This window comes from Panthera uncia (genome assembly GCF_023721935.1).
Source record: "Panthera uncia isolate 11264 chromosome C1 unlocalized genomic scaffold, Puncia_PCG_1.0 HiC_scaffold_4, whole genome shotgun sequence".
In the NCBI taxonomy this organism is placed as follows: domain Eukaryota; kingdom Metazoa; phylum Chordata; class Mammalia; order Carnivora; family Felidae; genus Panthera; species Panthera uncia.
In genome coordinates this window covers 98,001,487-98,029,049 of record NW_026057585.1, presented here as the reverse complement: position 1 = coordinate 98,029,049, position 27,563 = coordinate 98,001,487, and the positions used below count along the sequence as shown (strand labels likewise).

At 62.7% G+C, this 27,563-nt stretch overlaps 1 protein-coding gene across 1 annotated transcript; it reads left to right on the top strand.

The window, feature by feature from the left end:
* Positions 1-394: 394 nt before the first annotated feature.
* Positions 395-27,563, top strand: TMEM201 (transmembrane protein 201). The gene is made up of 11 exons (XM_049618166.1): positions 395-658; positions 7,814-7,934; positions 8,432-8,626; positions 9,810-9,986; positions 11,496-11,845; positions 12,439-12,642; positions 17,924-18,156; positions 22,081-22,152; positions 22,703-23,002; positions 23,832-23,969; positions 25,374-27,563. The coding sequence occupies exons 1-11, from the start codon at positions 546-548 to the stop codon at positions 25,469-25,471; spliced, it is 2,001 nt and encodes a 666-aa protein (XP_049474123.1). The 5' UTR covers positions 395-545; the 3' UTR covers positions 25,472-27,563.

Sequence of the window (27,563 nt, the reverse complement as noted above, 5' to 3'; positions counted from 1 at the left end):
TGATTTGTTCGCCCTCGTCCCTATGGGTGGGTGCATGTTCATGTTTCCATAAGCTAATTTTTTGTCCAGCGGAGTGGCTTAAAGATTGGCAACTTAGGGCAAAACAGCTCTGCAAGACGGCCGGGCTGGGCCACGCGTTGGGAAGACCACACCGGCGGGAGAAACGACACGCAGTCTGTGGCCCCGGGCGCTAAGGTTGGCGGACTTTGCCAGAGGCGGCGTGCGCGGCGGGAAAGGAGGAAGGCGGGGCTGCCGGGCGCCGTGCCGCCTCCCACCTCCCGCCGCTTGGGGGCGCGCGCAGGCTGGCGCCTCGGCTTCCGCCGGCGCCCCGCCCCCCGGGCTCGCCCCGAGCTCCGATTGGCTGCGCGGCGGGAGCGCGCCGAGTCAGGGGGCGGGCCCGCGCCGGCTACAAAGCGGCGAAGGTCACGGCGCGAGCAGGCGCGCGCCGCCGCCCCGCGTCCCGCCTGCGGCCCGCGGCCATCGGCCCCCCCCCACCCAGCGGCCCACGGCCCGCCGCCCGCCTCCCGCAGCCCGCGCGGGGAGCCATGGAGGGAGTGAGCGCGCTCCTGGCCCGTTGCCCCACGGCCGGCCTGGCCGGCGGCCTGGGGGTCACGGCGTGCGCCGCGGCCGGCGTGCTGCTCTACCGGATCGCGCGGAGGTGAGTGCGCGCGGCCCACGCGGCCTCGACCCGCCGCCCACCGCCCGCCCCGGCCGGCTCCGGGGCCGCACGGCGGCTCCCTACCCGCGAGGCCGCGGCGTGGGGGTGGGGGCCCGGCCCGTGTGCCCCCGCGCGGAGACCCGTTCTGCACGCTTGCGTCCCCGGGGTGGGGGCCGGCTTGGGAATCTGGGGTCGGGAAGCGGCCGGGGTGGAGGGGTGGGCCCGGGGGATCCCAGGAATGCGGGGCGGACGACGACAGCCAGCGCGTGGGTTACAAACTTCCTCCCCCACGGAGACGCGTGCCTGCCGAGCCGCGCGATCTGCAGGGCCGCCCCACGCCCACCTCGGCGCCCGACACCCGCGGGAGATTCCAGCGGAGATCGGACTGCGCGGTTTTCCACCTTCAGCCCAGCTTCCTGCTCCTCGGGCGCGCTTTGGGGTGGCAGGGCACTAGCCGGCACTTTCTGGTCTGCATACGCGGTCTCAGGCGTTGTTCTGATTCCTCGGGGGCCCGGTCAGAGTCACAACCCCTTGCTCCCTCTAGAGAAGGAAGCTGAGGGACAAAAGAGCTAAATTGCCACTAATTACAAGAGCCACCGTGTGAACCCGAAGCCTGGCCCTGGAGCCTGTATTCCTAACCCCTGGGCGATACTGCCCCCAAGAGCTGGAAAGCCTGATACTCTTAAATGGGCTGGGGCTGCTGCTGAGCTGAGCTGGTTCGATAGTTGCCCCAGCCCTTGGCAGGGCTCAGAGATCATGCTGACCCCCATATTCAGAGCTGGCCTCTCTGATGGGGCCCCCAAGATCAGGGATTAAAAAGCTTAGTGGCCTCCTGCTTCGGCAGGGCCTCGGGAGCAGCCCAGCTGTTTCCCCATCTGATCCAGGCTCTCAGAGGACAGGGGGGAAAAGGTGGGGTTGTGCGAACGTTCTGGGGACAGAATGGGATCTGCAAGGGACCTGCAGAGCTCGGTTATGAGGTGAAAGAAGAGAAGGAACTTGCCTGCGGTCATGTAGCAAGCGCCTAGAGCTGGGATTTGAACCTGGGCAGTCTGGCTGTTCTTCCTTAATCACCCCTATGTACTGCTTCTCACCCAAGGGAGAGAGAAGTGAGGGTGACTGAGTCACAGGCTTCCTGGAGGAGGAAGGGTAGGAGGGACATCAGCTGCATCTGCAGGATGAGCCAGACTGGCAGGCGGAGGAGGGGGTGGCCTCCCAGGGGAAGATGGCTGGGATTGAAGGAGCTCCCAAGGGGGCCTCTGACACCCCACGTCTCCCAGTGTCCCAGTCGCTGCCCACTTTCTGGAAGCAAGCGCGGCCAGCGGGTTCAGAGTGCTCATTTTATGCAAGGGAGCTGAAGTGCAGAGGCAGGTGGCCATTTGCTCTGCTTCCCGGGGCGTGTGGACAGCAGAGCAGAGGCCAGGGCCCGGTTTGTCTCCCGGACGCCGCTGCCTCCCAGTTACGCTGGGATGGGGCGTGTTGCGCTAAGGATCAGGGCCTGGGCCAGGCTTCAGTTGTGTTCCGTGCGGCTGAATTTTGACTGGGTTTGCTCAGCGTCCCTCGAGCTGCTATGATTGTTCTCAGGGGTGCTGTCTCCCCGCCCGGGCCAGCAGCCACGGCTTTTCCTCCCTGGGAGTCTGGAGACTTGGTGCAGTGCTGGCCAAGCTGGTTCCGAGGGGAGCCCCGAGGGTACCTGGAAGGCCTTTCACTCCGGCGGCACGACACCAGGGTGTCACGGTGTGGCATCGGGACCTCTTGGTTGGGCTGAGAAGGACCAGACCTTTCCCAGGATGCTCTAAGATTTTCAGAAAGCATCGGCTTTTGTCTGGGCGTCATAAATTGGCCACTGTCACGATTCACAGGCAAGACAGGCTTGCAGAGACTGAGCCCTTCTCCCTCCGGCAGGGAGAACGCTGTGACTGGGGAGCGTTGGCTTTGGCCGCACATGGGTTTTGAATGACCCTCGAGAGGTCATGTGAGAGTTGTTTCTGGAAAGTGACTTGGCCAGGTGGGTGTTCGTGGGCTCAGCAGTGGCGGAGATGACAGAGGGATATAGAGGGAAGACTGCCCCCCCCCCCCCCCCGAGCCTGGGGGAGAGGCCAGTTCCCTCCCCAAAGGGCTGCAGCCCTCCCAACGCCGCAGTCTTTCCCAGATTATCATCAGTAACTCACTGCTGACGACCCGCGGAGGCACCTGCACACCGCTACCTCGAGAAACCCATTCTCCAGATGAGGAAACCAGGGCTTGGAGGAGTTGGGCTCCTGTCCTCCAGTGCCCGACTGTTAAACAGCAGATCCAAAGGGGTGCCTGGGTGGCTCAGTTGGTTAAGTGTCCCGACTCTTGATTTCGCCTCGGGTCATGATCTCATGGGTTCGAGCCCCACGTCGAGCTCTGCGCTGATGGCCTTGAGCCTGCTTGGGATTCTCCGTCTCCCTCTCTCTTTGCCTCTCCCCACTTTCGCCCTCTCTCTCTCCCTCTCTCTCCAAGTAAATAAACTTTTAAAAATATTAAAAAACAAACAACAACAAAAGGCAGCAGATCCACTCTAGCCCTTCAGCTCCTAACCAGACCCCACACTCGCTGGGCACACGCGGGAGGCCAGCACTGTCAGCGTGGGGTGGGAGCCCGACTTACACTTCCGTGGGCTTGCTGGCCCTGCCTCCAGGTGGTCATGATGGCTCCTGGGGCCTCCCCCACCCCAGACCCCCCACCTCTGGACTCGGGCTCAGCGTTGTGTCCAGGGTCCATCTCGTGCCAGCTCCTGTCTGCTCAGGGCCTCAGGGGCCTCCCCTCCCGTGGTGTTTATTGCATTGTCCACTGGTGTTTGGAGACCGAAGAGAGCGGCCTCCTGGGTTAAGTAGCAGAGCCTCTTCCTGGCCCCCAGAGTCCCCATTTCCCGCCCACCTCTGGCCACACTCATGGAACCGCACGCCGGCTGCGGCTGCGGGGCCCGCTCCCTGGAACCCTGCGGGGTGTCCCCTCCCCCCTGGGCCTAGCAGTCCCGTCTGTTTGAATGCCACCTGCTCACTTTGCCCTGCTGACCATTCTTCAGGATGATGGCAAATGCTCTGCTTGTTGGCCTTTCCTGTGACATCTGTCACCAGCTGCCCCGCGAAGTTGCTGTTCTTGTCCTCGTGTCCAGATCAGAAGTGGAGAGCGGTGCCTGTTTCTGGCCCTCAGACACCTGGCGTGTGCTCCGTAATCACAGGTTGCGCCGAGGGGAAGGAGGGCATTCGGCCGTCTCCAGGCCAGGTCTCCCCTGGGAGAGGTGGCCCCGGGGGCTGTCTTGTGTCGGCAGGACTGGACTGCCGTGGATCTCCCTGAGGTTTGCCTTGAGGCTGGGTGTGAGGCCTCGGAGGCCCCGGGCGACACCAAGTTGCCTTTTTTTTTCTTTTTTTAAGTTTATTTATTTTGAGAGAGAGCGAGAGTGAGTAGAGAAGGGGCAGAGAGAGGGGGAGAGAGAATCCCTCTGTGCTGACGGCGGAGCTCGAAGTCACAAACTGTGAGATCGTGACCCGAGCCCAGATCGCGAGTCGGACACTTAACCACCTGAGCCACCCAGGCGCTCTGACACCAAGTAGCTTTTCGGCGCTGCTGGTGCCGCAGCCCGGGAGACACCTGCTTGGTGGGCAGGGTCACGTGTGTTGTCCATTCAAGGCACAGAGGAGCAAGTGAGGAGCCTCCTGGGGGTCCAGCAAGGACCCCCTCACCTGTGAGGCTGTCCTGGGCTGTCGTCTTGGGGCCCTTCGAGAGGCTAACCTCCTGATTCCTGAGGGAACCATCCTGACTCTCCTAGAGACGGTCTTCCAGACCCCGCCCAGCTGATGCACGGTGCCCAGGGTCAGAAGCTGTATATATGCCAGGCCCCTCCTGGGAGGCTGGGTACTTCTCACGGCCTGGTGGGAACATTGACACGACAGTCTTCCCCAGACTCGAAACCCCCTCGGATAGGGATTAAGCCCCATCCCTGTGTCTCCTCCGTGCGGCACCGTGCTGGGCTCACAGCAGGCGCCCGGGACCTAAAGCCGCATCCCTCCGATGGCGGGCTCCCTCCTACAGCAGACACCCCTGCCCCCATCTGTAGGAGATGGCAGGATGCCCGGGCACGAGCTTTTGTTTTAACCAAATGCGCGTCGGGGCTGATGGGGCAACACCGTGGTCGGGGTGGGGTGTGTTTGGGACCTGCGGAGGGGTGGGTCCAGAGCACGTAGCTGCCCCTTTCCCCTCCCAAGGGGCCCACCCTGCTCCTGGCCGCTTCGGGTCTCCTCTGGCTCCAGCAGAGCCGGGGAGCTCAGCACGCGGGCGGCAGAAGCTGGGTGAACCCTTCCAGATCCTCCTGGCCGCCCACCTGCCGGGGCCCAACCTTCCCCCCAAGGCCGCCTGGCCGGGGACCGTCTCAGTCTTGCCTGTGTCACAGGGATGTGCCGTCTTGTTACCTCAGAACTCCTCCCCGGCTCGGAGCGGTGCGTCCGAGAACCTCCCTGGACTGGGGGTTGGTGGCTGGGGGAGAAGCGCTTTGGAGATTTTATGAAGGGACCTGGGGGGACCTCCTGAGCAAGAGCAGGACCAGCGCTGAGCTGGCTCAGAACAGACCCCACCCTCCCGTGTGAGGCCTGGTACAGGTAGAGGTGGAGGTGGGCGCAGCCCAGGTCGTGTCTCACGCGCGGAGCCCGAGGAGAGGCGTCGCTGGTGGGGGAGCCGACTCGGGCCCGGCGTCCGAGCGCTCGCTGGCCCGTCCGCCGCTCCAGGCCCCGGACCCTTTCAGGGCTGGCTGCGCAGGAACTGGGGGGGGGGACCCGGGGGCCCGGGGCCCCCCCCCCCCCCCCCGCCACCTCCCCAGCCTCATCGCCACCCTGGGCAGGGATTACCACGGGCTGAGAGTGACAAGCTAGAGCCAGTGGCCCCCGGGACCAGAGCTAATCCCCTGCCTCCCCTTCCTGCCACCCGCTTCCAGGCCAGGCTCGTTTCCTGAGCAACAGGGCTGGAGGTTCAGAGTGGAGAGGATGGCTTCCTGGGGCAGGAGGGGCTCCGGGGGCTCCCTGGGCCCACAACCACAGGTCCTGACGGCCTGCATGGGTTCCTGGGCCCTGCGTCTTTATCTCCTGCCCAGCTCTCTCTTTATTCTCAGACCTCCAGCTCCTCTGCTTGGCTTCTCTCCAGAGGCTGAGTGTGTCGTGGAGGGATGTCGAGGAGGCCCGTGGTGAGAATGGAGGGAGCCGGGGGTCAGGTGAGAGGTTTCTCACCCTGCATCGTCACTCACTGGGACGTGCCCCCCGCCTCCCCGGCGCGCTATGACAAAGAAGCCCGTAAAGCAGGTGCAGATCACAAAGGGAAAGCCAAAGTGCCAGCATCCAGGCAGAGCGGGTCTCCCCGCCTCTCACCTTGCCTGGCGCCGCCTTCCACTGCTCTTAGCGTGGAGCCCAGGGACGCCGTCAGCTTGCCTTGTGCCAAGCACCTGCCGGGCTCAGCACTTTCCTAAATTCCCTGGTTTACCCTCTCAGCAGCCTCCCTTCGGGGCAAGGCTTATCATTATCTCCATCGGCCAGATAAAGAAGTGGAGGTTCCGGGAGGCAGATGCGTTTCCGCAGAAGGCCACACCACAAAACCGTGACCACAGTGCCACACTGCCCACTGCTGCCGTGGCCAGGCTTTGCTCTGGCCTCTTGCTGTTGACGAGACGCGGCGGTCCCTAGTCCCTCATGAGGGCTTTGGCCTGAGCAGGGGCAGGGAGTATGCCGCTGTGGTTGCTGGGGGTGATCCAGGGTGCCCTCTGTGGACCCTGGGGCTCCTCCTTGCGGCGCCTGGATGCATATCCTCCTCTCCCCCCTCCCCTTCTCACCATAACTACCACTTACTGGGCATTTAGACTGGCATTACTTCCCATCCTTGACACGCTCTTGTGCCCGGTTGGCAGGTGGTTAAGACTGAGGCCCGGACAGCCCTCATAACCTGCCCGTGCTCAGTGGGGGGTGATGGAGGGGCACGGCCAGGAGGCAGCTGCGGTGTCAGGAGCTTCCTTTGAGGCCCTGACAAGCCCGGGGACAGGAGGGTGACAGAGTGACCCTTTGTGTCGCACAGCACCTTTACGTGTCTCGTGTCAGTGGATGGTTGTAACACATGGACGCACAGGTTCTGTGACCGCTCGCGTTTTGCAGGGGCAGGCCAGGCTGGGAGAGGAGGAGCCTCCTGGGGCTCACATCTAGAGTCTGGCAGAGCCAGGACTCCTGGGGTCATGCAACACGTGTGGTGCGGCTGCCCAGTACGTTGGGGGCCCAGGCAGCGCCCCAGATCTGGAGGTGGCCTCTGGGGGACGACAAGGGGGATTAGGAGCCATGAGGCTGGGACCCCAGGGCTCAAGCAATTGCCACCCATTGCCTGCATTGTTTCTAGATCCCTGGGACTGGAGGCGTTTGTTGGGCAGTTGCTGTACTCCCCCTCCTCCCTCCCCCTCACTCCACCCTGCAGCCAGTGAGGTGGGTGGAGGGGCCCAGAGCACAGATCCCCCAGTGTCTGGGCCGGGATTATCCTACAGCCCCCACCTGTCACCACATGTGTGGCCAACGAGGGCCACTGGATTGCCTGCCCTATCCCTCCAGCAGAGAGGGTTGGCTCCAGTCTGAGCAGCTGTCCCTAGTCCCCGCCCCTCAGCCTCCTTGACCTTACCCTCTTGGGGTTTTTTTTTCATCTTTGGAGCACAGGAGGCTCCTGCCGTCTGCAAACTCCCTGAGGAGCACTGTTTGCACAGCCCAGGGACAGGCTCAGGAGGTCTGCGGGCCTTGGGAGGGCGGTCCTCGAGCCTGGTCACTCTCGGCCCTGTGGCCTGGCAGGTTCTGGTCCGCGTTGCCCCCATGCCTGAGCCCCAGGATACCAGGGGCTGGTGCCATGGTATCTGGTGCGTCTTCAGCTGTCCCCCGGCGCTGGGAGGGAGGAGGCCAGGCTTCGCCTGGAGGCCTGAGGAGACGCTGTCCCCGCCTCGGCCTCCCTGCAGGTCCTTCTGGCCAGCACTCAACCTGCAGCCCAGCCCCTCGCCTTGTCACTTCTCGTGGCTGCGGCGTCTTCAGCTCCGGGTCCCCCGTCCTACTTCCCATGCTTTCTCTGGTCCCCATAGCACGGGTGGCGGCGCCCTCCCGGCTGACCTCACCGTGTCCTCGTCCACAGGATGAAGCCGACGCACACCATCGTCAACTGCTGGTTCTGCAACCAGGACACGGTGGTGCCGTACGGGAACCGCAACTGCTGGGACTGTCCGCACTGCGAGCAGTACAACGGCTTCCAGGAGGTACGGCCGGGTGGGGCCGGCGGGGCCGGGGGCCCAGGCAGCTTGTCCAGTGTCCCTGCCCCGAAAAGCAGCGGATCAGGGTTCAGACCGAGATGTTTCCGGCTCTGAGGCCCATCCACCGCTTTGCCTTACACCAGGGGTCGGCAGGCTTTCTGCAGAGGCCAGATCGTGTTTTCGGTTTTGCGGGCTGTCCTTGCAGCGGCCCTGCTCTGCCAGGTGGTGCAGACCTGAAAACACAAACACAGGCGGCCGGCCCACGGCAGGATTCCGAGGGAGGCGGCAGGCCGCACTCGCGGCGTCTTGCCTGTCGGGCTCCCCGCGAAGCTGCTTTAAAAGAAAGTCTTCCGCCGCTGCTTGTAAAGAAAGGGGGTGTTTGGGATCCGCCGCCACTTCCCCCCGGGGTGTTGCCGGACCCGGGGTGTTGCCGGACGGGGCATCCGTGGCGGCTCTCCTGAGTCTCTCTCCCCGCTGCTGACTCCGTCCCCTCCCACCCCCAGAACGGCGACTACAACAAGCCGATCCCCGCCCAGTACCTGGAGCACCTGAACCACGTGGTGAGCAGCGTGCCGGGGCCCCGCCCCCCCGCGCAGCCGCAGCAGTGGGTGAGCAGCCAGGTGCTGCTGTGCCGCAGGTGCAGCCACCACCAGACCACCAAGATCAAGCAGCTGGCCGCCTTCGCGCCGCGTGACGAGGTGAGGTGGGCACGAGGCGGGGCCCCGGCCCCCTCCCCCTCCCGCGCCGGCCCCACGTTCCGGGTGTGTTATTTCTTCCGTCCCCGTCCCCGTCCCCCGTTGGAACACACTTCTCGCCCTCCCTCCGTCTCGCGGTTGCTGCTGCCCCGGGGCTCCAAGCCCGGGACGTTGTCGTAGAAACCCCAGTGCCTGCCAGAGGGCCGTGTCCCGGGGCAGGGGGAGGTCGGGTCCTTGGGCGCCCCACGCGGGCCCTGTTGGACCAGTCCTGTCCGCGTCCCTGAGTCCGTCTTGTCCACTGGCCGGGCAGGCAGTTTGCCCTGCAGTTCCGGGGAGAGGAAGATAGGTGAGCAGCCTGATGTTAGGAGTTCGCCCCCCGCCAGGCCTCGCCCGGCCCAGGGGTTCCCTGACCGCGGGAGAAGAGCCCGGCTGAGGCCCAGAGACTGTGGCTTTCCCATGATCCCGCCGGGAGGGGAGGAGGCAGGGGGAGACCGGGAACCTGCATAAAGAAGGGAAGGCGTGTGCAGTTTGGCAAGCAGAGAAGCTTTTGTGGCACATGCAGTCCCAGCCAGAGATCAGACTGATAACTCTCCTGGCCACTGCAGACTGAAATGTTCGGCTCCCCTGGCAACAGGGAAGGAGAGGTGTGTTGCTGCCTCTCTGGGAGAAGGGGGTGTGGGACTCGAATCTTCTGAAATATTCCTGGAGCCCAAAGAACCCTTCGGCTCCCACTGAAGCCCTTGGTTCCCTAGTGTTTTCTGGACCCTTGGCCTCTGCCTCCATCTAAGTAGCGTCCACCCAGAGCTGGGTTCTCCCTTGGCTCACCTGCCCTGCTGGAGCTCTTGGGACCCAGGAGCGGAACCTGAAGCAGGGACCGCATCCCGAGCTCCTGGCCTCCGGGTGCATCCTGTGCGGCAACAGGACTCGGCTAGAGTGGCTCCTGTCACCTCTGGGCCCCCGCTGTGTGTCGGCTTCTGCGCCAGGCCTCGCCCCCCGTGGCCAACATCGCCGCAGGCAGTAGGAGGCCACCGGTCCTGTTGGGCACGGAGGAAGCAGGTTGCGAGTGGGCACGACGTAGTCGTGGTCACCGCCCTCGTAAGTGAACCCAGATCTGACCTGCTCGACACGAGCGGCCCCAGCCCCCCCCCCCCCCCAGGACCCTGAGCCTCTGTCGTCCCCCCCGCAGGGCAGGTATGACGAGGAGATCGAGGTGTATCGGCACCACCTGGAGCAGATGTACAAGCTGTGCCGGCCCTGCCAGGCGGCCGTCGAGTACTACATCAAGCACCAGAACCGCCAGCTGCGTGCCCTGCTGCTCAGCCACCAGTTCAAGCGCCGGGAAGCCGACCAGACCCACACGCAGGTTGGAGCAAGGCACCCCGCGGGGCGTTTGGGGAGTCACGGCCCTTGGTTTTGTGCAGGAAACCCCTGCTGGGGGGCCGAGCCCCCCGAGACTGTAGGCAGCTCTTCAGAGCCGAGACCCTTCTCCTGGAGGCAGTAGCCTTCCCCCGGGACCCCTCTCCCAGCTGTTCACAGGCCCCTTCGTGCCACTGGCCTGAGCAGCTATCCCAAGAAGAGTGGGTCAGTGTTGTAATACGCACATATGTTTTTTCAAATTTTTTAATGTTTATTTATTTTTGAGAGAGAGACAGAGCCTGAGTGGGGGAGGGGCAGAGAGGGAGACACAGAATCCGAATCAGGCTCCAGGCTCCGAGCTGTCAGCACAGGGCCCGAGGCGGGGCTCGAACCCACAGACATGAGATCATGACTGAGCCAGTTAGAAGCTTAACCAACTGGGCCACCCAGATGCCCCAATACATGTGTATTTGTGCGCTTGAGCCAGGGGTTGTGAGGGTCCTACCGGACCCGGGCACTTCCCCGACACAGGCACGCGCTCCCCCCAGCACCCTTCATGGTGGATACCCCCCGAGGCCCTGTGACTCCCATTTACAGCTGTGGAAGCCAGACTCGGAGTTCCAGAACTTGCAGAGGGCTGGACGCCAAGATTTGAACCCAAGACTACCTGGCCAAAAACTTTTTAATTATCACTATACTTGGTTAATGGAACGTTCTGGTTTAAAAAACCTGAGGTAGTAGGCTGCAGATTCTGTGTCTCCCTCGCTCTCTGCCCCTCCCCCACTCGTGCTCTGTCTCTCAAAAATAAATAAAACGTTAAAAAAATTTCAAAAAGCCTGAGGTAGTAGCAAGTGGATTTAGAAGTAAAAACCATCCCCTGCCAGAGACGTTCCTGCCCAGATGTGCTCTGTGTCCAGCTGGCATGTGGTTTCCAGTCTGAGCACCAGGCCCCTGACCGCGAGGCCACACCACCGGCCCGCACGGCCGGTTTTGCACAGCAGGACGCTGACCTTCAGCTTCCCCCCTCACCGCTGTGTTCCTAGACCAAACAACTCGTTTTTTGTGTTTTTTTTGACTGGGTTTTTTTAACTTCAGTTTGGCCGGAGTTCTCTTCTCTGTTTATTGCAATTCCACTCAAAATCACAATAGGAATTTCTGATGAGAACCTGATGAAATGATTAAAAAACTTACTTGAAAGAAACCCGATCACCCTACCACCAAAAGGGTTTCTCTGAAGAGCGTGGTAGAGCAGTCCCCTGCCAGCCGGGGTGACTTCCCCAGTGGGTGAAGGCCAAGAAAGGAGGCAGATGAGTGAAACCCAGCAGGAAACCTAGAGACCAAGCTGGGATTACGTAAGGGTTTAAGGCGTGAGGAAGACGCCGCCTCTGACCATCAGGAACCAGGTGGACTCTTCGGCGGGCGCTCGGGGGCGCTGGCCAGGCCCTCGTGCAGAGTGGGCACCGGGAATGGCTGTCGGCGGCTCTGGCCACCCCTCCGACCGGTCTTTCTCCCTCAGAGCTTCTCCTCCGCGGCGAAGGCCCCGGTCCAGGTCATTGCGCTCCGCGCCCTCGCCTTCCTGGCCTGCACCTTCCTGCTGACCATCGCGTTCTGTGGCACCAGCAACCCCTTCGCCCCAGAGGCCACCCTGCCCCCGGCCCTGCCGCCTGGTGGCAACGGCTCGGCCACACCTGACAACGGCACTGCCCCCGGGGTCGACGGCTGGCAGCAGCTGCTGGGTCTGCTGCCCGAGCACGCGGCAGAGAAGCTGCGGGAGGCCTGGGCCTTCGGGCAGAGCCACCAGATGGGCGTCGTGGCCCTGGGCCTGCTCACCTGCCTGCTGGCCATGCTGCTGGCCGGCCGCATCAGGTGCGTGTGGGGCCGCGCAGGGCCGGGACTCGGTGGGAGGACACGCGCTCGGGTTGAAGCCGAGAGGCTCTGCCGGGCACACGGCCACGCGCTAGGCTCCGCGGTGTGGCTGGAGCCAGACACGGTCTCTCTTCCCCGGCAGCTGGGAGTCTGAGGGGCGAGAGGAAGGCAGGTGGCCTGCCTGAGAGGGAGTGGTGGCACCCAGAGCCAGCCTGCCCCTCACCGCTGTGCGCTTGGGCCTCGTGGCGTGCTTTCGTCCCCCCCTCGGGTGATGACAGTCACCTGCCTCTGCGGTCGTCGGGGGTCCGGTGGGGCCCTTGTGCCCCCTGTGCGGTTGCAGACCCTGTAATGAGCGGCATCCGTGTCGGCTCAGTGGTTCTGAGGGAGGTTCGGTTGTATAGACTGGGAGGAACTGAGCTGCTCAGCCGTGCAGCGTGGAGGTGTTGAAGTGGGAGTCCGAGGCTCGCCGCTCTCCTCTTGGCCCTGGACTCTGTCCTCCGAGCCGGGTTGGGGGGGGAGTGGACACAGGAGGGAGGGGGGGTTCTTGTCCTGCTGCTGGGGGCCCTCACCGCCGCCCCCACTCTGCCCCGCAGGCTCCGCAGGATCGACGCCTTCTCCACCTGCCTGTGGGCCCTGCTGCTGGGGCTGCACCTGGCGGAGCAGTACCTACAGGCCGCCTCGCCCGGCTGGCTGGAGACGCTCAAGTTCAGCACCACATCCCTGTGCTGCCTGGTGGGCTTCACGGCAGCCGTGGCCACAAGGAAGGCGACAGGCACGCGGAGGTTCCGGCCCCGAAGGTCAGAGAAGCAGCAGTGACTGCGGGGGGGAGGACAGACGGACGGACGGGCCCAGAGCAGGGCCCCTGTGACTTGCGTCTTTGTCACCTGCCTCACTCTTGCCCCCGCCCAGCCTAGAGCCCCCCCCGTGCTTTCCAGCACCAGCAAGCCACCCTCCCCGCCCACTCCCCAAGTGCCCTAGAGCCACCCACCACTGCCGCACCTCTCTGGCCAAAGAGCCCATCGCTGCCCCCAAACTGGGACACGGGTGGCCCACGCGACCTGCCTCTGACCGGGGGCCTTGGCTGGCAGTGCAAAGAGGCCACGCCCCGGTCCTGAGCGGGCGGTGGGGGTCAGGTCCCTGCTGCCTGCTGCTCCTCTCACTTCGCCCCATCTCAGGGGCTGGTGATAGTGGCTGCGGGCTGGGCCCTTGCCGTGTGGCCTGACTACTCGGGCTGCTGGGCGTGGGCGGGTGCTGTTGAGCAGGGGCCAGAGCAGAGCCCCCCACCCTGTCTCCACGTCACTTCCCCGGTCTGTCCTTTCGGTCCTGCCCACTGTCCAGCCAGCCCTCACGGAGCCGGGGACCCAAGAGGACACAGGGCTCGCCGCCGCCGCCCCCCCAGGATTCATAGCTCAGTTCCTCCTCCGAGACCTTCCTGAGACCCATTGTCCCTCAGCCTCCTGTCCTGGGAACAGAGAACACAGTTCTTGGGTCCAGACTGGCCACGGGTGTGTGGGGCGAGGCTCTCCTCGCAGTGGGCCGTAGAGAGGCCCACTGGCCCTGTGGTCAGCAAGCGTCTTAGCAGCCAGGCCGTGGGGGGGTTCGCCCAGCTGGAGTTCTGAGCAGTCTTACTCGTCTGTGATTTGGGCACTGCTGGGGGCCAGACGGAACCAGGGCACGCATGCGCTGCTCCCTCTTCTGAGACGCGCCTGGCTCTCCCCTGAAAAGGCAGGACTGCAGGGGCTGGGGTGAGGCCTCCTGAGCCAAGGCTGCCCTCGCTGGCTGGCGGTGGAGACCCGAGTGCCCTCGGCCTGCTCCCCCACCCCACGCCTGGTACGGCCCGTCTCCTCCGCTCACCCCCACGGGATGCCTGGGGAAAGCTCTCGCTCCCTATGGGCAGCACAGGGCAAGGGCCCAAGAGCGACACACATGGCAGCAGGTCATTTGTCACCTTGTCCCTCTCTGGCCTGTCACCACCCTCCTGACCCCTGGAGCCCCTCGTGGAGGGTGCCGGGCCTCCTGCCTTGTGCTTCCCTGTGAGGCACTTTCCTTTCTGTGGGTCAGGCGGGAGGGTAGGGACAGTGCTGACCCAGAGTCACCGCTCCAGGGGAACAGGGCTGCTACTCAGTAGCTGTGTGGTCCCGGCCGGGCCCCTGCTCTTCCCAGTCTCCGGTTACCATCTGTGAAATGCAAGGTGGGCCTCTCTCCAGGGTCTTTGAATGCTGACCTTGATGTGGGTACGTGCGAGGAAGCACTTAGCCCGGGGCACTGTCTCTGAGTGCCCCCGCCCCCCACCCGCCCTGGCAGCAGGCGGCCCAAGGCTGTCTCCGTCCAGGCATTCTGCCCTCTGCTGATCCCACCTTGGGCCCCAGGTCCTTCCAGAGCCGGGGTGCCCTGCCACTCGTCACTCTGAGTATAAGTCTCCCTCCAGGAGTGACCCCGTGCTCTCCCCTTTACAACACATCAGAGCCTGGGGAGGACAGAGGCAGACTCCGTGCGTGTGAGGGCCACACTCGCAAGGGGCCACCAACTAACAGCCCGACGGGCCCCTCATGGGGCCTGAGCCCCACCGTCATGGTCCTCGTGTTCCTGGGGCCCTAAGAAGCCAGCCCACACCACTCACGCCCAGCCTGGCATCCGGATGGGTCTGGAGCGGCCCCCTTAGCCGTGTGGCCTCAGTCAGGGCCCTGCCTGGCTGGGCTCTGCTTGTTCTCTGTAGAGGGCGAGGCGCTAGGTGACTGGCAGACCCTGCTGGGCCGGGGCGGTGGGGGGGACTGCCCGTCCGCCTGTCCCTTCTCCCCCAGTCAGCCTGCCTGAGGGGGGAGAGGAGGCGGCAGGTACCGGGCGGAGAACTGCTGGTCTGACGGCAGAGCCACCCTCTTGTGTGGATCCCCTGTTCTCAAGGAAACTGATGGCGTGATGCTAATTACTGCTTTTCTTGGCGTTGAGTAGAAGCAGGACATCTGTGTGTATGTGTGTATTTAAGTTAAATTATTTATAATAACCATAACCGGCTCTCGTGCTGGCCAGGAGCCCCTGCCGAGCAGATGTCTCTCCTGCCCTCTCCGGGGACGGAAAGACGCCCTCGTGAGCCGAGCCTCGTAGGAGGGAGGCTTCCTGCGCTTTTTAGAGTTTTGTGTGACTTTTTAAAATTACGTGTCTGTCCTTTAAAGTTCATGACCTGGAGCATATTCCCAGCACCTTCTGATGTTACTGGCAACAGCTGAGGAAGTGCAGGCATCACTGGGATCATGGCTTATTAACTGGAAGTGTGTTGCCCCTACCGAGGACCTCTGTCCCCTCCACTGGGGACGACTGTCAGACCGCCTGGGGTCGGGGTGACCGTCTCCAAGACGCGAGGGAGGCCCCCCCCGGCTGTCCTCTCCCTCGGCGTCCGGGGTCCCCGCCACGGGCTGAGCCACCGCCTCGACGCACCTGCCCGGGAGGAGCCCGTGTGTCTTCTGTCCGTGACTGTTGCGCAGTGTCTTGCCCTCTGGTCGTGTAGTAGAACCGTGGACGATTGGCCGGTGACGCTTGCTGTAACCGTAACTCCTGGCCGTAGATGTCTTGTTTTTCATGCTGTATTTTCAATAAATGCCTCCGGGACTCTGCTTTCACCGGCGGCCGTCAGGTACCATGTCTTTTTTGTTTTTTCTTTCACGTTCCTTCAGAGGTTTCTGTGCCGGGGGCAGGGGACTCGGGGGTACAGGCATGCCCACGGGGGGTCAGATTTGGGTGCTGGCGCCGTGGGCATCGGGCGGCTCCGGGCCTGGCTGCCCTCACGCGCCCTGCTGGGTCGTCTTTTCCTCCGTCTCAATAAACTGCTACGTAAAATGTAGTTCTCTCTCTCCTTCTGCTCCCGTCTTGGACTGGGATTGGGTCGAAAAAGACCAGACAGCCCCCTCAGTGTCAGATGGGACACGGTACAACCTCCTGGCCTGTCCCGGAACCCATCTATCCCAGTGGACGTAGATTCGGACTCAGGGCTGAGTGCCTCTCTGAGACGGGGTGCGTGGGTGCAGGGTGGTCGGGGTGGGGGAGGGAGGAGGGGGCCTTGCCAGAGGAAGCTTCGATACTTGTGAGCTCTCCGAAGCCTGGCAGAGATTGGGCTCTTTTACGGGAGGTTCCCAGGGACCGTCCACCACAGAGCCACGATGGGAGCTCGCTTGGCACTTTATGAGGATCTGCTGGTTGACTGATGTCACTGCGTGTCACGGCAAGAGGGGTCAGACCACAGAAGTGTCTCCTGCTCGGTGCCAACATTCTTAGTGGGATCAGAGATTGGGAACAGCACCTGTGCCAGATGGATGAGAGACTGAGCTTTAAGCACTGGGGTGGCGGCCCCAGGTGTGAGCAGGATCTGGGAAAAGCAGGGAAGAGCCGGAAAGACGCTGGAAGCCTCTCCCGGGCACAGCTGACCACTTCTGGACCCCACAGCCCACCTTGGAGCCTCTCCCCTCACTCGCTGGTTACCGGGGGTGGGCGGTGGGGGCGGGTGCAGGAAGCCCAGCGCAGGGTCCTACCGCCTGCCCGACGGGCACTGGCGAGCCCTGCCCCCATTGCATCCTCTGGGAGGTGCAGGCCCCGGCAGGGGACGGCTTCACACGTGATCAGAGCAAGTTGGCCAACGGTCCCAGGGCATCTTCAGTGAGTTCAGTGTCCCTTCCGCCCCCAGCTAATCCCCGAGGTGGTGGCGCCGTTCTGCCATACGGTGTCACTGCTCTGCAAATGACGACACAAAATCCTGTTCTCTGTTAAAAGGCAGACTCTATCCCAGCTGTTGTGGGGGTGGGGAGGGAGGTGTCAGACAAGCTTGGGCAGGACAAAGTTAGCACGTGGAGTGCGGGCACGTCCAGCCTGGGGTTGTCCAGACCCTTCTGGTGATTGGCTTGATGAGTTCCTGCCTCGGTTTCCCCATGTCCCCCAAATGCAGGGCCCCGCCCTTGGTTCTGACATCCAGGTGGTCTCCTGGTGCTCCCGGAAGGCATGAAAAGGTCCCATGATTCTCTAGGAGGGCAGCAGCAGACCCCACACTTGCCCCGTAGTAAGGGGTGTTTAAGGGGATGGGGGTGAGAAGTAGCGAGCAAGTCAGTGGAGTGGAGTGTGGCTAACAGCGCCCTGAGAGTGTGGTCGTGATGGGCACAGGGCGGGTCCCTTAGGCCCCCGGCTCTGCTGCAGGGCCTGAGCCAGCCTGCCCCTCCATCGGCACATTGTCCATGGCCCCAATTGTCCCTTGGCACTGAGGTAAGGCTGGACCTCCCCCAGCTCCGTCCAGACGGCGGACTAATGTATTAACTGCCTCCGCCCCCCCCCCCCCCCATAATCGGTTGCCTTAATCAGAAGCATGGTTGACATTCTGGCTTTTGGGGCCACCGGGTCCCATCGTGTGATCTGTCCCATTCTCGAGTTAAAGAGACACTGTCACCTTCCGTCTTTTGGGCAGCCTTGCGATCGTTGACGGGTCTTCTCTAAGCTGGAGTTAGGCTTGCGTCCCGCAAGAGCTCTTCCCCGGGGAGTCCCCAGCCTGGCCGCCCCCACCCCCTCCGCTCCGCAAGGGGCTTTAGAGGAGCGTCCCAGACCAGAGAGCAGCAGTGGGGTTCCCAGAGGCCGGCCCCAGGGAGCAGGGGGCGCCTTGAGCTCAGCCGTCCTGTCAGGAGGCTCTGGGCACGGAGCACAGAGCGGCGAGGGGGAGCCCGAGGTTTGGCCTTTTACTGAGCGCCTGGCGCGGGGGTCGGGCGTTCTTGCTTCAAGGCGAAGGGTCGGCATGAGGTTGGCAAGGGCGACAGTGTCACTTTAATCCCGAGACTCGTAGTGGAGCTAGTTTGCTGTGAGGCTGAGTGGGACCCGAGGGGGCATGCCGGGAGGGGTGGGTCACGCTGGCACCTCCCAGCCACCCGCTCCTAATGGCGTGACTGTGGTCGAGCCGCTCCTCCGCTTCAACTAACGCACGCCTCCCTGGGACCCCGACTCCGGCCCCGCCTGGCACCAGGGGAGAGGGGACGGGACCTGTGTGGAGGCCGCCTCCAGGGCCTCCCGGGGCTGACCCTCCTCTTCTCTCCCGCGCCCGACGGGCTCCCGCAGGTGTTTCCCGAGAGACTCGGCCGGCCTTTTCCCCACGAGCCCCGGCCTGGCCGTGCCCTGCCCGAGCGCCACCGGCCCTCCGCCGTCTCTGTTCATCCCCACGCCGCCCGGCTTCCTGCCGCTCGCCAGCCAGCAGCTGTTCCGCTCGCCTCGACGGGCCTCGCCCTCCTCGCTGCCGGGCCGCCTCAGCCGGGCCCTCTCGCTGGGGACCATACCCTCCCTGACTCGGGCAGGTAAGAGGCGCTCCAGCGTGGGCAGGCGGGGGACACGGGGGCGCCCACCAGGCACGGGGTGGGCTGGGGGCGGGAGGTGGTTAGAGCTCCTGCTGTAGAGACGGGCAGAGCTGGGGTCAAACCCCAGTGCATCCCGCTCAGCGGCTGCCTCCGGTGAAGGGTCTTCACCGCCGTGAGCCTCAGTTGCCCTCAAAGAAAACGAGGGCAGTGGTAGAGTAGAACCTGCCCCGGGGGTGTCTGGGGCAAGCGAGGTGACGCGTGTAAGGTTCCTGGAAGGGCAGCGGGCACCCGGTCGACGTCCACACACACGTTGGGGGCTGTCTCTTCCCACCATTCCCGCTGTTATTGTTGCTGCCGTTGTTCTGAGACCCTGGGGGCTGGAAGATTTGCCCCTAGCCTTTTGGTGTGACCCAGAGGGCCGGGGGTGGCTCGGGTCCGCCGCATTTATCGAGCGCTGGCTGCACGTGGGCTCTGGTGTGGCTGAGACCCACCTGGTCCTTGCCTCAAGACCCTCTGTCTCCTTCACCTTCTCTGGTGGAATCTTCCTGGGAAGTCCGTTGCAAATCAAATCCAGTTTTTCTTTCCTCGTCGCCCTCAGCTCTTTGGGAAGCCACTTGGCCAGACTGGGCTTGCCTCTTCCTCCGGGTGGGTCCTGATGCCTGGCTCCCGGGGTAGCAGCTTTGGGGGTGGGAAGCCGCCGTGAGGAAGTATCCCAGCCTCCAAGAATATGGGCGGCATCGGGGTTAGAGCAGGGTTGGTAGGGGCGCCTGGGTGGCTCAGTCAGTTGAGCGTCCGACTTCCGCTCAGGTCGTGATCTCCCACGGTTCGTGGGTTCCAGCCCCGTGTCGTGCTCTGTGCTCACAGCTCGGAGCCCGGAGCCTGCTTCGGATTCTGTGTCTCTCTGCCTCACCCCCACTCGCACTGTGTCTCTCTCTCTCAAAAGTAAACATTGAAAAACAAAAAACAAAAGAACGGGCTCGGTGACCTGCGGCCAGGGTCTCCTTTGAGCCCCTCGGCAGCTCGGCCAGGTTGGGGGCTCCAGCTCCAGTCAGGTGCCCCTCTGAGCTCCCGTTTCTTACCCCCGTGACTTGCCCAGGGTCCCCCTGCAGCTTGGAGCTGAGCTTTGTGCCTGAGCTCAGGTTCCTGGCCCTGTCACGTGCAGGTCAGCGGCCTCCCGCATAGGGGGTGGGTCGTACCGCAGGAGGAACGGCTCAGATGGTGGGTAGGATCCAAGGTGGGATTGCCCTGAGTCCAGATGCCTGGACTCCAGATAGTTGTGTGTAACCAGACACGAGCTGACTCCTCCTCTGGGAATGGTCATCCAGCAGAGTTCCTGACCCCCTGCCTGTGGCCCTGGAGCTGGTGGGACCTCTGTGGGCTCTTTGTGAACGGCATCTAGGGGCGTGGGGGCGACCGTGAAACTCCCTGGGTGTGGGAACCGGGAGGCCCAGCAGCTGAGCCCTTCCCCCGGAGTGTTCTCGAGAACTCTCCATCAGGCCTTCAGGTGGGGATGGGGCTAAAGGGGCCCAAGGTGGGGACAGGGGCCCAAGCTCCCAGGACTCTGTGGGACTAGCTGGGTTCAGATCCTGCCAGAGCCCTCTGAGGGCCCTCTTGGGGAGAGAGGTGCCAACTGCAGAGGACAGCAGTCTCGTTTTGCTCTTTATGTAAAGAATTTTTTTTAATATTTACTTATTTTGAGAGCTAGCATGAGCAGGGGAGAGACTGAGAGAGAGGGAGAGGGAGATTCCAAGCAGGCTCCACACTGTCAGCACAGAGATCCTGACACAGGGCTCGAACTCATGAACCTCGAGATCATGACTTGAGCTGAAATCAAGAGTCAGACGCTTAACCGACTGAGCCACCCAGGCGCCCCTTGGTTTTTGCTCTTTAAAAAAGGAGGGGCGCCTGGGTGGCTCAGTTGGTTGAGCATCCAACTTCGGCCCAGCTCATGATCTCACGGTTCTTGAGTTCGAGCCCCGCATCGGGCTCTGTGCTGACGTCTCGGAGCCTGGAGCCTGCTTCGGATTCTGTGTCTCTTTCTCTCTGTGACCCTCCCCCATTCACGCTCTGTCTTTCTCTGTCTCAAAAATAAATAAACATTTAAAAAAAAAAATGAAATAACTGGGCACCTGGCTGGCTCAGTCAGTAGAGCATGCAACTCTTGATCTCTGTGTCGTGAGTTCAAGCCGCACGCTGAATGTGGAGCCTACTTTAAAAAAAAAAAAAAAAGACCAGTTAATGTCCACAGGGTGCAAGGCAGGGACCGGACCTCCGAGAGGCACCTTCCTGCTCCTCCTGTTCCCTGTAGAGCAGATGCAGGGTTGAGAAACTGAGGCGCATCCCCACCGCCCCTCCCTCTGGAGAAAAGCCCAGCAGCTGCCAGTCTGACGGGGGCAAAATGAGGGGGCTCAGACTTGCCCAGCTGTAAGCCAGGCTTGGTGATAATACACACGTCACGGGGTGGTTGTGAGCACCTGATGTGGCAGCCAAGTGCCAGGAGCCAACAGCCGGGAGCAGCCAAGCAGGCCCCCAGCCCGTGACCCTGGGAGGGTCTAATATGGACGGCCGTGTCTCCGGGCTGAGGTAGGCATATCAGGGAAGCTTCTAGAACAAAGCCCTCAGCAGACACGGCTGCTGGCGTTAGTATGGGATGAGAACACCCGTAACAGCAACGACCAGAGGCTTAGCTCCTCCAAGGTGGCCAAAGGCCATTTTGCTTGTACCCCGAGTTGATAGTAGGATGGCTTTCCTCGTTTCCCCTGAGCAGAGGCGTCCTTCTCTGTCCCCGGTGGCTCTTGAGTAGAACGTGGAGAGGGGAGATGCCTGGGGCGTCAGGAGCAGCCCTGCCCTGGGCCCGACACTCTTGGGAGGACTCTCTGTGCTCACCCACCAGGACAGCAGAGCCGAGGAGCTTCCATTTCAGACCCCTTGGGAGGGGTGGGTGGCATCCCACCCACCGTGGAGGACCCACGGTCTCCCTGTTGCCCTGTGAGATGTGAGGCAAGGGGACTCGGGAGCAGCCCCGCCCCAGGGGCAGCAGGGCAATTCTGTGGACACAGGCTGGTCTCGGAACGTTCAGTGGTCGGAGGGACCCCAGGGTCTCCACTGCCGGGGGGCGTTAACGAAGATTTCTGCAGCTCCTTGGCTCAGGTAACCAGGAGGCACTGGTGGTCTGGGGCTCAGGCACTGGGCCAGGTTCTGCTTTCCTGTGTCTCTCTTTCTCGCCCTACTCGCCCCTGCACCTCCCTGATGCAGGCTCATCCCTGCGTCCCTACAGCTCACACCCAGCAAAGAGACTGCTCTCCTAGCATCCATACAACCAGTCCTGGAAAGGACTCTGTGCTTGGGCCACGTGACCACCCTTAGCCAGACACATGGGTTGGCCTGAATCTGTGTCCCTGGGCCTTATGGGGGAAGGGGCGGGGGGAAGGGGCAGGCAGCGTGCTGTGACCAAGGGACCCTCAGAGCCCCAAGGGTGGTGGAACAGCAGTTGCTCGTGGTGGCACACGGTGGTCGCTGGATCTTTCCACACTCAGCTCTCGGCTAAGCGCTGGGGGAACACAGGGTACGTGGGGCGTAGTCTCTGCCCTTGGGGTGCACATGACTGAGGAAGAGCAGCGTGTTCAGTGTTCCCTGAGGGGCAGTGCAGGCCGGCAGGCACAGGGTAGTGGAGGGGCAAGACCCCAGAAAGAGCAGGCTACGGGGGGAGAGGGTGGGTGTCGGTTTCTTTATCCCTGAAACGAGAGCAGGCCAAGCGGATCTCTAACAGTAGTTCAGGGAGTCCGTTGAGAGCTTGTGTTTTCGAGAAAGTTCGGCCTCAGTGACAAAGGCTGGATGTCAGCAGAACGGGGGCTGGAGAATGGAGAGGGTGGGTGGCTGTCATTACCACGGGCCTGACCTGTCCCCCTTCTGTTTCCTCTCCAGACTCAGGGTATCTGTTCAGTGGGAGCCGCCCACCGTCTCAGGTGTCTCGATCTGGAGAGGTTCCTGTTCCAGGTAAGGAGGACAGGGAAGTGTGGGCCAGGGTCCCCAGAGCATCCTGTGGGATGGGACGGCAGCCTGGTTAAACATGAGCTTTGGGGTCCCACGGGGTTCTGTGTTCGAGTCTCAGTCCTGTGCCTCCCAGCTCTGCAGCCCTGGGCAAGTGACCAACAGCCCTGTGCCTCAGTTTCCTCTAGTTTCCTCTTCTGTGAAACGGGCGTGGTGGTTTCTAGGATTAGCTATAATGCTGTCACCCTTATCAGTGATGACTGATGGAGACCACACTCCGGATTAGCTGAGTTAGCTGACCGTAATTAAGTCAGTGCCCTCAGGGGGCGGGGGGACGCGGCTAAGGGTCTGAGATCCTCTCCCTTCCCTCAGCTCCTGGCAGGCTCCCCTCTGTCCCCAAGTTTTGGTACAGCCTCATCTTTCCTCTCCGGTTAACAGAGGAAAAGCACCGGGAACCACGCAGCCGTATCAGGGATAACGGTGCCCGTAGCAAACATTCAACCTTGTTTTCATTCCTACCGTAAGCCGTCGTTTCTGCCTTCCTCCTGCCCTCCAGATTACTTCTCTCTCCTGTCGGGATGCTGTGCCTCGTCCCCACTCCCTTCCCCGGCGCCCTCCGTGGCCGGCTCCGTGGCCTCCAGCTCTGGCTCTCTGCGCCACCGCAGGCCCCTCATCAGCCCGGCCCGGCTCAACCTGAAGGGGCAGAAGCTGCTGCTGTTCCCGTCGCCCCCCGGGGAGGGCCCCAACACCCCCAGCAGCTCAGACGAACACTCGCCCCACAACGGCAGCCTCTTCCCCATCGAGCCGCCGCACGTCCCACAGAGATCACCGGCGCAGGACACGAAGCTCACTGTGGGTACGAGCACCCCCCCCACCCCCCGGCCACCCTCCCAGGAGGTGGGAGAGCCCAGCAGGGCCGTGACGGCGCCTGTGATCGTGTGCGGCGCTGGGACGGCCTTGCAGGCGGCCACACGGGGTCTGTCCTTGCTCTTACCCAGCGTGTGCAGCCACTCTTCCCAAGCTCCAGACGCTCCCGGCCTGGCTTCTGGTGACCTTGAACGCTCCAGGACGTGGCCCTCTGTTGGCTGATTTTATTTTCTTCTTTTGCAATTGACCTTGAGGGTCCTTTGTTCCTTGGGATGGGTCAAAAGCGCGTGATACCGTGCTGGGCTGCATCTGTCTGGTCACAGATGTTTTTGTTGTGCTCAAGTGACGTTGTTCTGTAAAGCATCTTTAAATTTTTAAAATTAGGCTTCAGCGTTTAAAATTTTGAACTTTCACGTTAACATGTGGATTTCCTGTGTCTCTTACAACGTCGGAAGGCCCGGCCACAGCGGGTCTGAACACTGGCCAGACAGGTGGAAGGATGGGTTGAGATCCCAGTCCCAGCCTCTGCCACCCCGTGCCCCACCCTGTGCCCCCAGAAGCCTCCTTGTGGCCGCCGTCCGCCTGTTGGCGACCGAGTTCGCTGCTGCACGTCTATAACCAGCTCCCTTCGCGGCAGCCACGTAGCCGGGATATGAACGAGGACCCGGCCTCCCCTTGCCCGGGGTAGGGCAGGTGGGCTGGGACGGGCACGGCTGGCCACATCTGAGGACTGTCCTGGGATTAGAGGTAGAGCTGGCCCACGTCTCTGCCTGGGGGTGAGCCGTGAGCACCCGCTGAGACACCTCTTCTCTCTGCAGACATGAGGTCGATGCCAGAAAGAGGCAGTGCCTGCAGCAGCCGCTCCATCAAGAAGGAGGATGATTCCTCTCAGTCATCCACCTGCGTGGTGGACACCACCACCCAGGGGTGCGTGGAGGAGGCCGCCGCCTGGAAAGGTCTGTGCTCTGATTGGGAGGGGGGCGGGGGAGGGGCGGAGGGGCTGTGGGTCCGCAGCTGCGGTCATCTGGTCCGTCTGGGACCCTGAGAGAGAAAGCCCTCCAGGGCCCTCGAGTGGCAGAGGGCAACTAGATAACCCACCCAGCGCCTTCTAGGTCCAGCTACCGCCCGGCGTACAACGTGGCCACCCTGGGATCGGGCCCCATCAGCGGAAGGTCATAGGGAGCTGTTTACGTTTAAGAAAAAAATTTTTTTAATTTTTTTTTTTAATGTTTTTGTTTATTTTTGAGACAGAGAGAGACACAGCATGAGACAGAGGAGGGGCAGAGAGAGAGGGAGACACAGAATCCGAAGCAGGCTCCGGGCTCCGAGCTGTCAGCACAGAGCCCGACGTGGGGCTCGAACTCACGAGGCATGAGATCATGACTTGAGCCAAAGTCGGACGCTCAACCGGCTGAGCCACCCAGGCGCCCCAATGTTTATTTATTTTTGAGAGAGAGGCAGAGACAGAGTGCAAGCAGGGGAGGGGCAGAGAGAGAGGGAGACACAGAATCCGAAGCAGGCTCCAGGCTCCGAGCTGTCGGCGCAGAGCCCAACATGGGGCTCGAACTCAGACTGCGAGATCATGACCTGAGCCGAAGTCGGACGCTTAACAGACTGAGCCACCCAGGTGCCCTGGGAGCTGTTTACATTTACCAGAGTTAACATTGCGTAACAGTAAAGAGCTAGGTCCTCGGCTCTTCCAGCCACGTTTCAAGTCCCCATTGCCCTGTGTGGGCAGTGGCTCCTCTGCGCCAGCACAAATACGGGGGGAAGACGCTGGCCAGAGAGCCTGGCGCACCGCGGGGCTAGTGCGGGGGCTGCAGGCACAGTATGAGGTCAAATCCTGGTTCCAGGTAAAGCACCAGGCACGCTGTGAGCACCCAGAGGCCAGCACAACTGCCGGTGTCCCCAGGGGACACGCGTGTGGAGAAGATGGATGGACAGTCACGAGGGGAGTCTTTCTGCAAAGATGGTTCCCTGTCTTTGGAGCCGACAGGAAATGGGTGCTGTCCCCAGAGCACAGACCTGGGGCGGGAACCCCGGTCCGGAAGCCTGGGCAGGGTACCGCTCCTCTCAAGTGTCTCCTTTCGGTCTGTAAAGTGGGGGTCATGCCCCCAGGCCCCCTCATGGGATACGAGTACAGCACACCCAGTCCTCGCCTGGTAGCACGGGCTCAGGAGACGAGGTGCCTTCCGGGAGGCAGGACTTGGCCCACTGACCCTAGATTCAGGGGTCTTTCTGGGCAGGGAGGCTCCTGGGAGCAGGGCCTCGGGCCCCACAGCTGCATTGCCGGTGGGCTGGGCCGGTGGGCTGCTGCACGGGGACCCTTTAACCGGGTCTCTTCACTCTCTCTCTCAAAGGTCGCGTTGGGCCCTCCCTGGTCCGGGGCCTCCTGGCCGTGAGCTTGGCTGCCAACGTTCTCTTCACTTCGGCCTACCTGTACCAGGTCCTGCGCTGACCCGCGGTCCGCGGCCCCCAGCGCCCGGAGGGGCCTGGAGACGCCCAGGTGCACGCTGCTTTCACCACTGCCGGCCTCAGAGCCCCCCCTGAGGGGCTCCGCCATCCTCGCCGGGGCCTTTGACCTCGCTGGGCCGGTCCTGCCTCCGGGACCCCTGCACCTCACCTGGCCGACCGCAGGGCTGAGCGTGTCCGTGCGGTCACTCTCCTCCCTGCCCGTCTCCTTGGCCGAGATCAGTTGTGTTTGGTGCTGACCCTGATCCTGAAGCCAGGGATCCCCGAGGGGCCGTGGGGCCCTGCGGTCCCCTCCCTGCCACCCGGCCCGCCCGGCGGGAGTGCCACTACTGTAGCTACAGCGGGAGCTGGCCGCCTCTGGACCCTGTGCTGCGGGGCTGTGCCCGCATCTCGTACTGTATCTCCCCGTCCCTCTGCGGCTGCCTCGGCTTCCCTGGCGGGGGGTGGGGGAGGGTGGAGGGATGGTCCCTGTGTCATTCGCTCTCGACCCTGCCCGGTGAAGAACAGACCCCTTGGGCAGGCCCCCTTGAGGATGGGCATCACCTGCCCGTGTCTCCCCCCGTTCTACCAGCCCCCTGGCTCTCCTGGGTGGGCAGGCGGGTACTTGGGGTCCCCGGGCCAGGGCCCTTCGGAGTTCCAGTGTAAGCACCCTGCTGCCCCCGGCCAGCCTCCCTTCTGCCCGCTTGTGCCCCTATTTTATTACCTCTCGTGACCTTCCCGGGCAGCGGCCCGTTACCCCGAGAACACTACCCAGGGCCCACCCTGCCCCGCTTCCAGGCCTGTGCTTCTGGGCCCCTCCCTCGCGCACCGCCCACAGGGGCCTTGCTCAAGCCCCCGGCCTGCACTGCAGGACGGGCCCCGTCAGCCTGCAAGTCTCCAGTGAGACCACTCCCTGCCCTGCCCCTGCCCCGCCATGAGCCTGGCCCCTCTCAGCCCCTGAGACCCTACTTTTCTCCCTTTCGTTCTGCTGCCTCCGTGGGCTCCGTGTGGCCTCGGTTTCCAGGCCACCTGAGCTCTCATTCCTTCCCACTCCGCCGCCCCCTCAGGCCCTGCCGCTGCTCCTACAGCCCGGCCCCCTCCCCTCCCCACCCATGCCGGGGTCCTGTCCCCGAGAGGAGGAAGGAGGGCCCTTGGTCTGGCACAGGGAACCCCCCCCCCCCGACTGCTGTGAGGAGGGAGTGTGTGTGTGCATGTGGCCGTCCGAGCCCCGCAGCCCCTGCCACCCGGGGCCTCGCACACAGGTACCGGCAGCCTGTGTCTTACACAGGCATGTGCACCCGGGGAGGAATTGGCAGCCTTGGTGAATCCTGAGACTTGGGGGCGGGTGGTGGTGGTGAGGGCAAGAGGAAGGGTCTTTATCATTCAGGGATAAAGTTTAATTTTATTTTTCTACACATTTTTGCCAGGTAAGGCATTTTGCTGGTAAGCAGGATGCCCCCAGTTCTCCCTGCCAGGGAGGTTTCGTTTTTTTAAGCCTTGGGTGCTTTTTTAGTGATTTTTTTTACCATGTGGGGAAGGAGTCGCTCTGACTTTCCCTCGCTCCTCTTCCCCCCGCTCCTGTCCTGAGAGCTGTGTCCCGCCCTGCCCCCCACCCCAGGACGTGGGGGGTGGGGGGGCCAGGGGCCGCACCAGGACCCTGAGTCCAGCTGCCAGAGATGATTCCAACTCGAAGATGGTGCTTCTTGGCCCCCATTTGTATAGTGGGCACGTGTGTCCAAGTTTTTAAATTTTCTTTTTTGCCTAACAAAGCCAAACTCCATTCCCTAGTACCCTTCCTCTGTGGCTCTGAGGAAGCCCCAAGAGTGCCCTCTCCTCTCCTCGGCCCCTCCCGCCCGGGACCGCCGGTCCCCACACCCCGCAGGGGCCGGGGAGAGGCCAAGTGGGGAGGGGGGCTTACTTATGTTTTCTTTCAAACAAAAAACACAACCTTATTTTTCTTTACAAAAACAAAAAAAAAAAAAAAAAAAAAAAAAAAGGAAACCAAAAAAGATACCAACCTTTGAACTATACCTTAGTCCGTCTCGTCTGTTCTGTTCACTGGGCGGCTCAGACCTGGGGGAAGCGTCCTGGCTGCCCTT

What these genes read in the sequence shown, in the direction of transcription:
- TMEM201 (XM_049618166.1), top strand. Translation starts at nt 546, where the DNA reads ATGGAGGGAGTGAGCGCGCTCCTGGCCCGTTGCCCCACGGCCGGCCTG. An exon ending in AGTACAACGGCTTCCAGGAG is followed by an intron (nt 7,935 to 8,431) that starts GTACGGCCGGGT and finishes TCCCACCCCCAG; the next exon opens with AACGGCGACTACAACAAGCC. An exon ending in GGAGGCCGCCGCCTGGAAAG is followed by an intron (nt 23,970 to 25,373) that starts GTCTGTGCTCTG and finishes TCTCTCTCAAAG; the next exon opens with GTCGCGTTGGGCCCTCCCTG.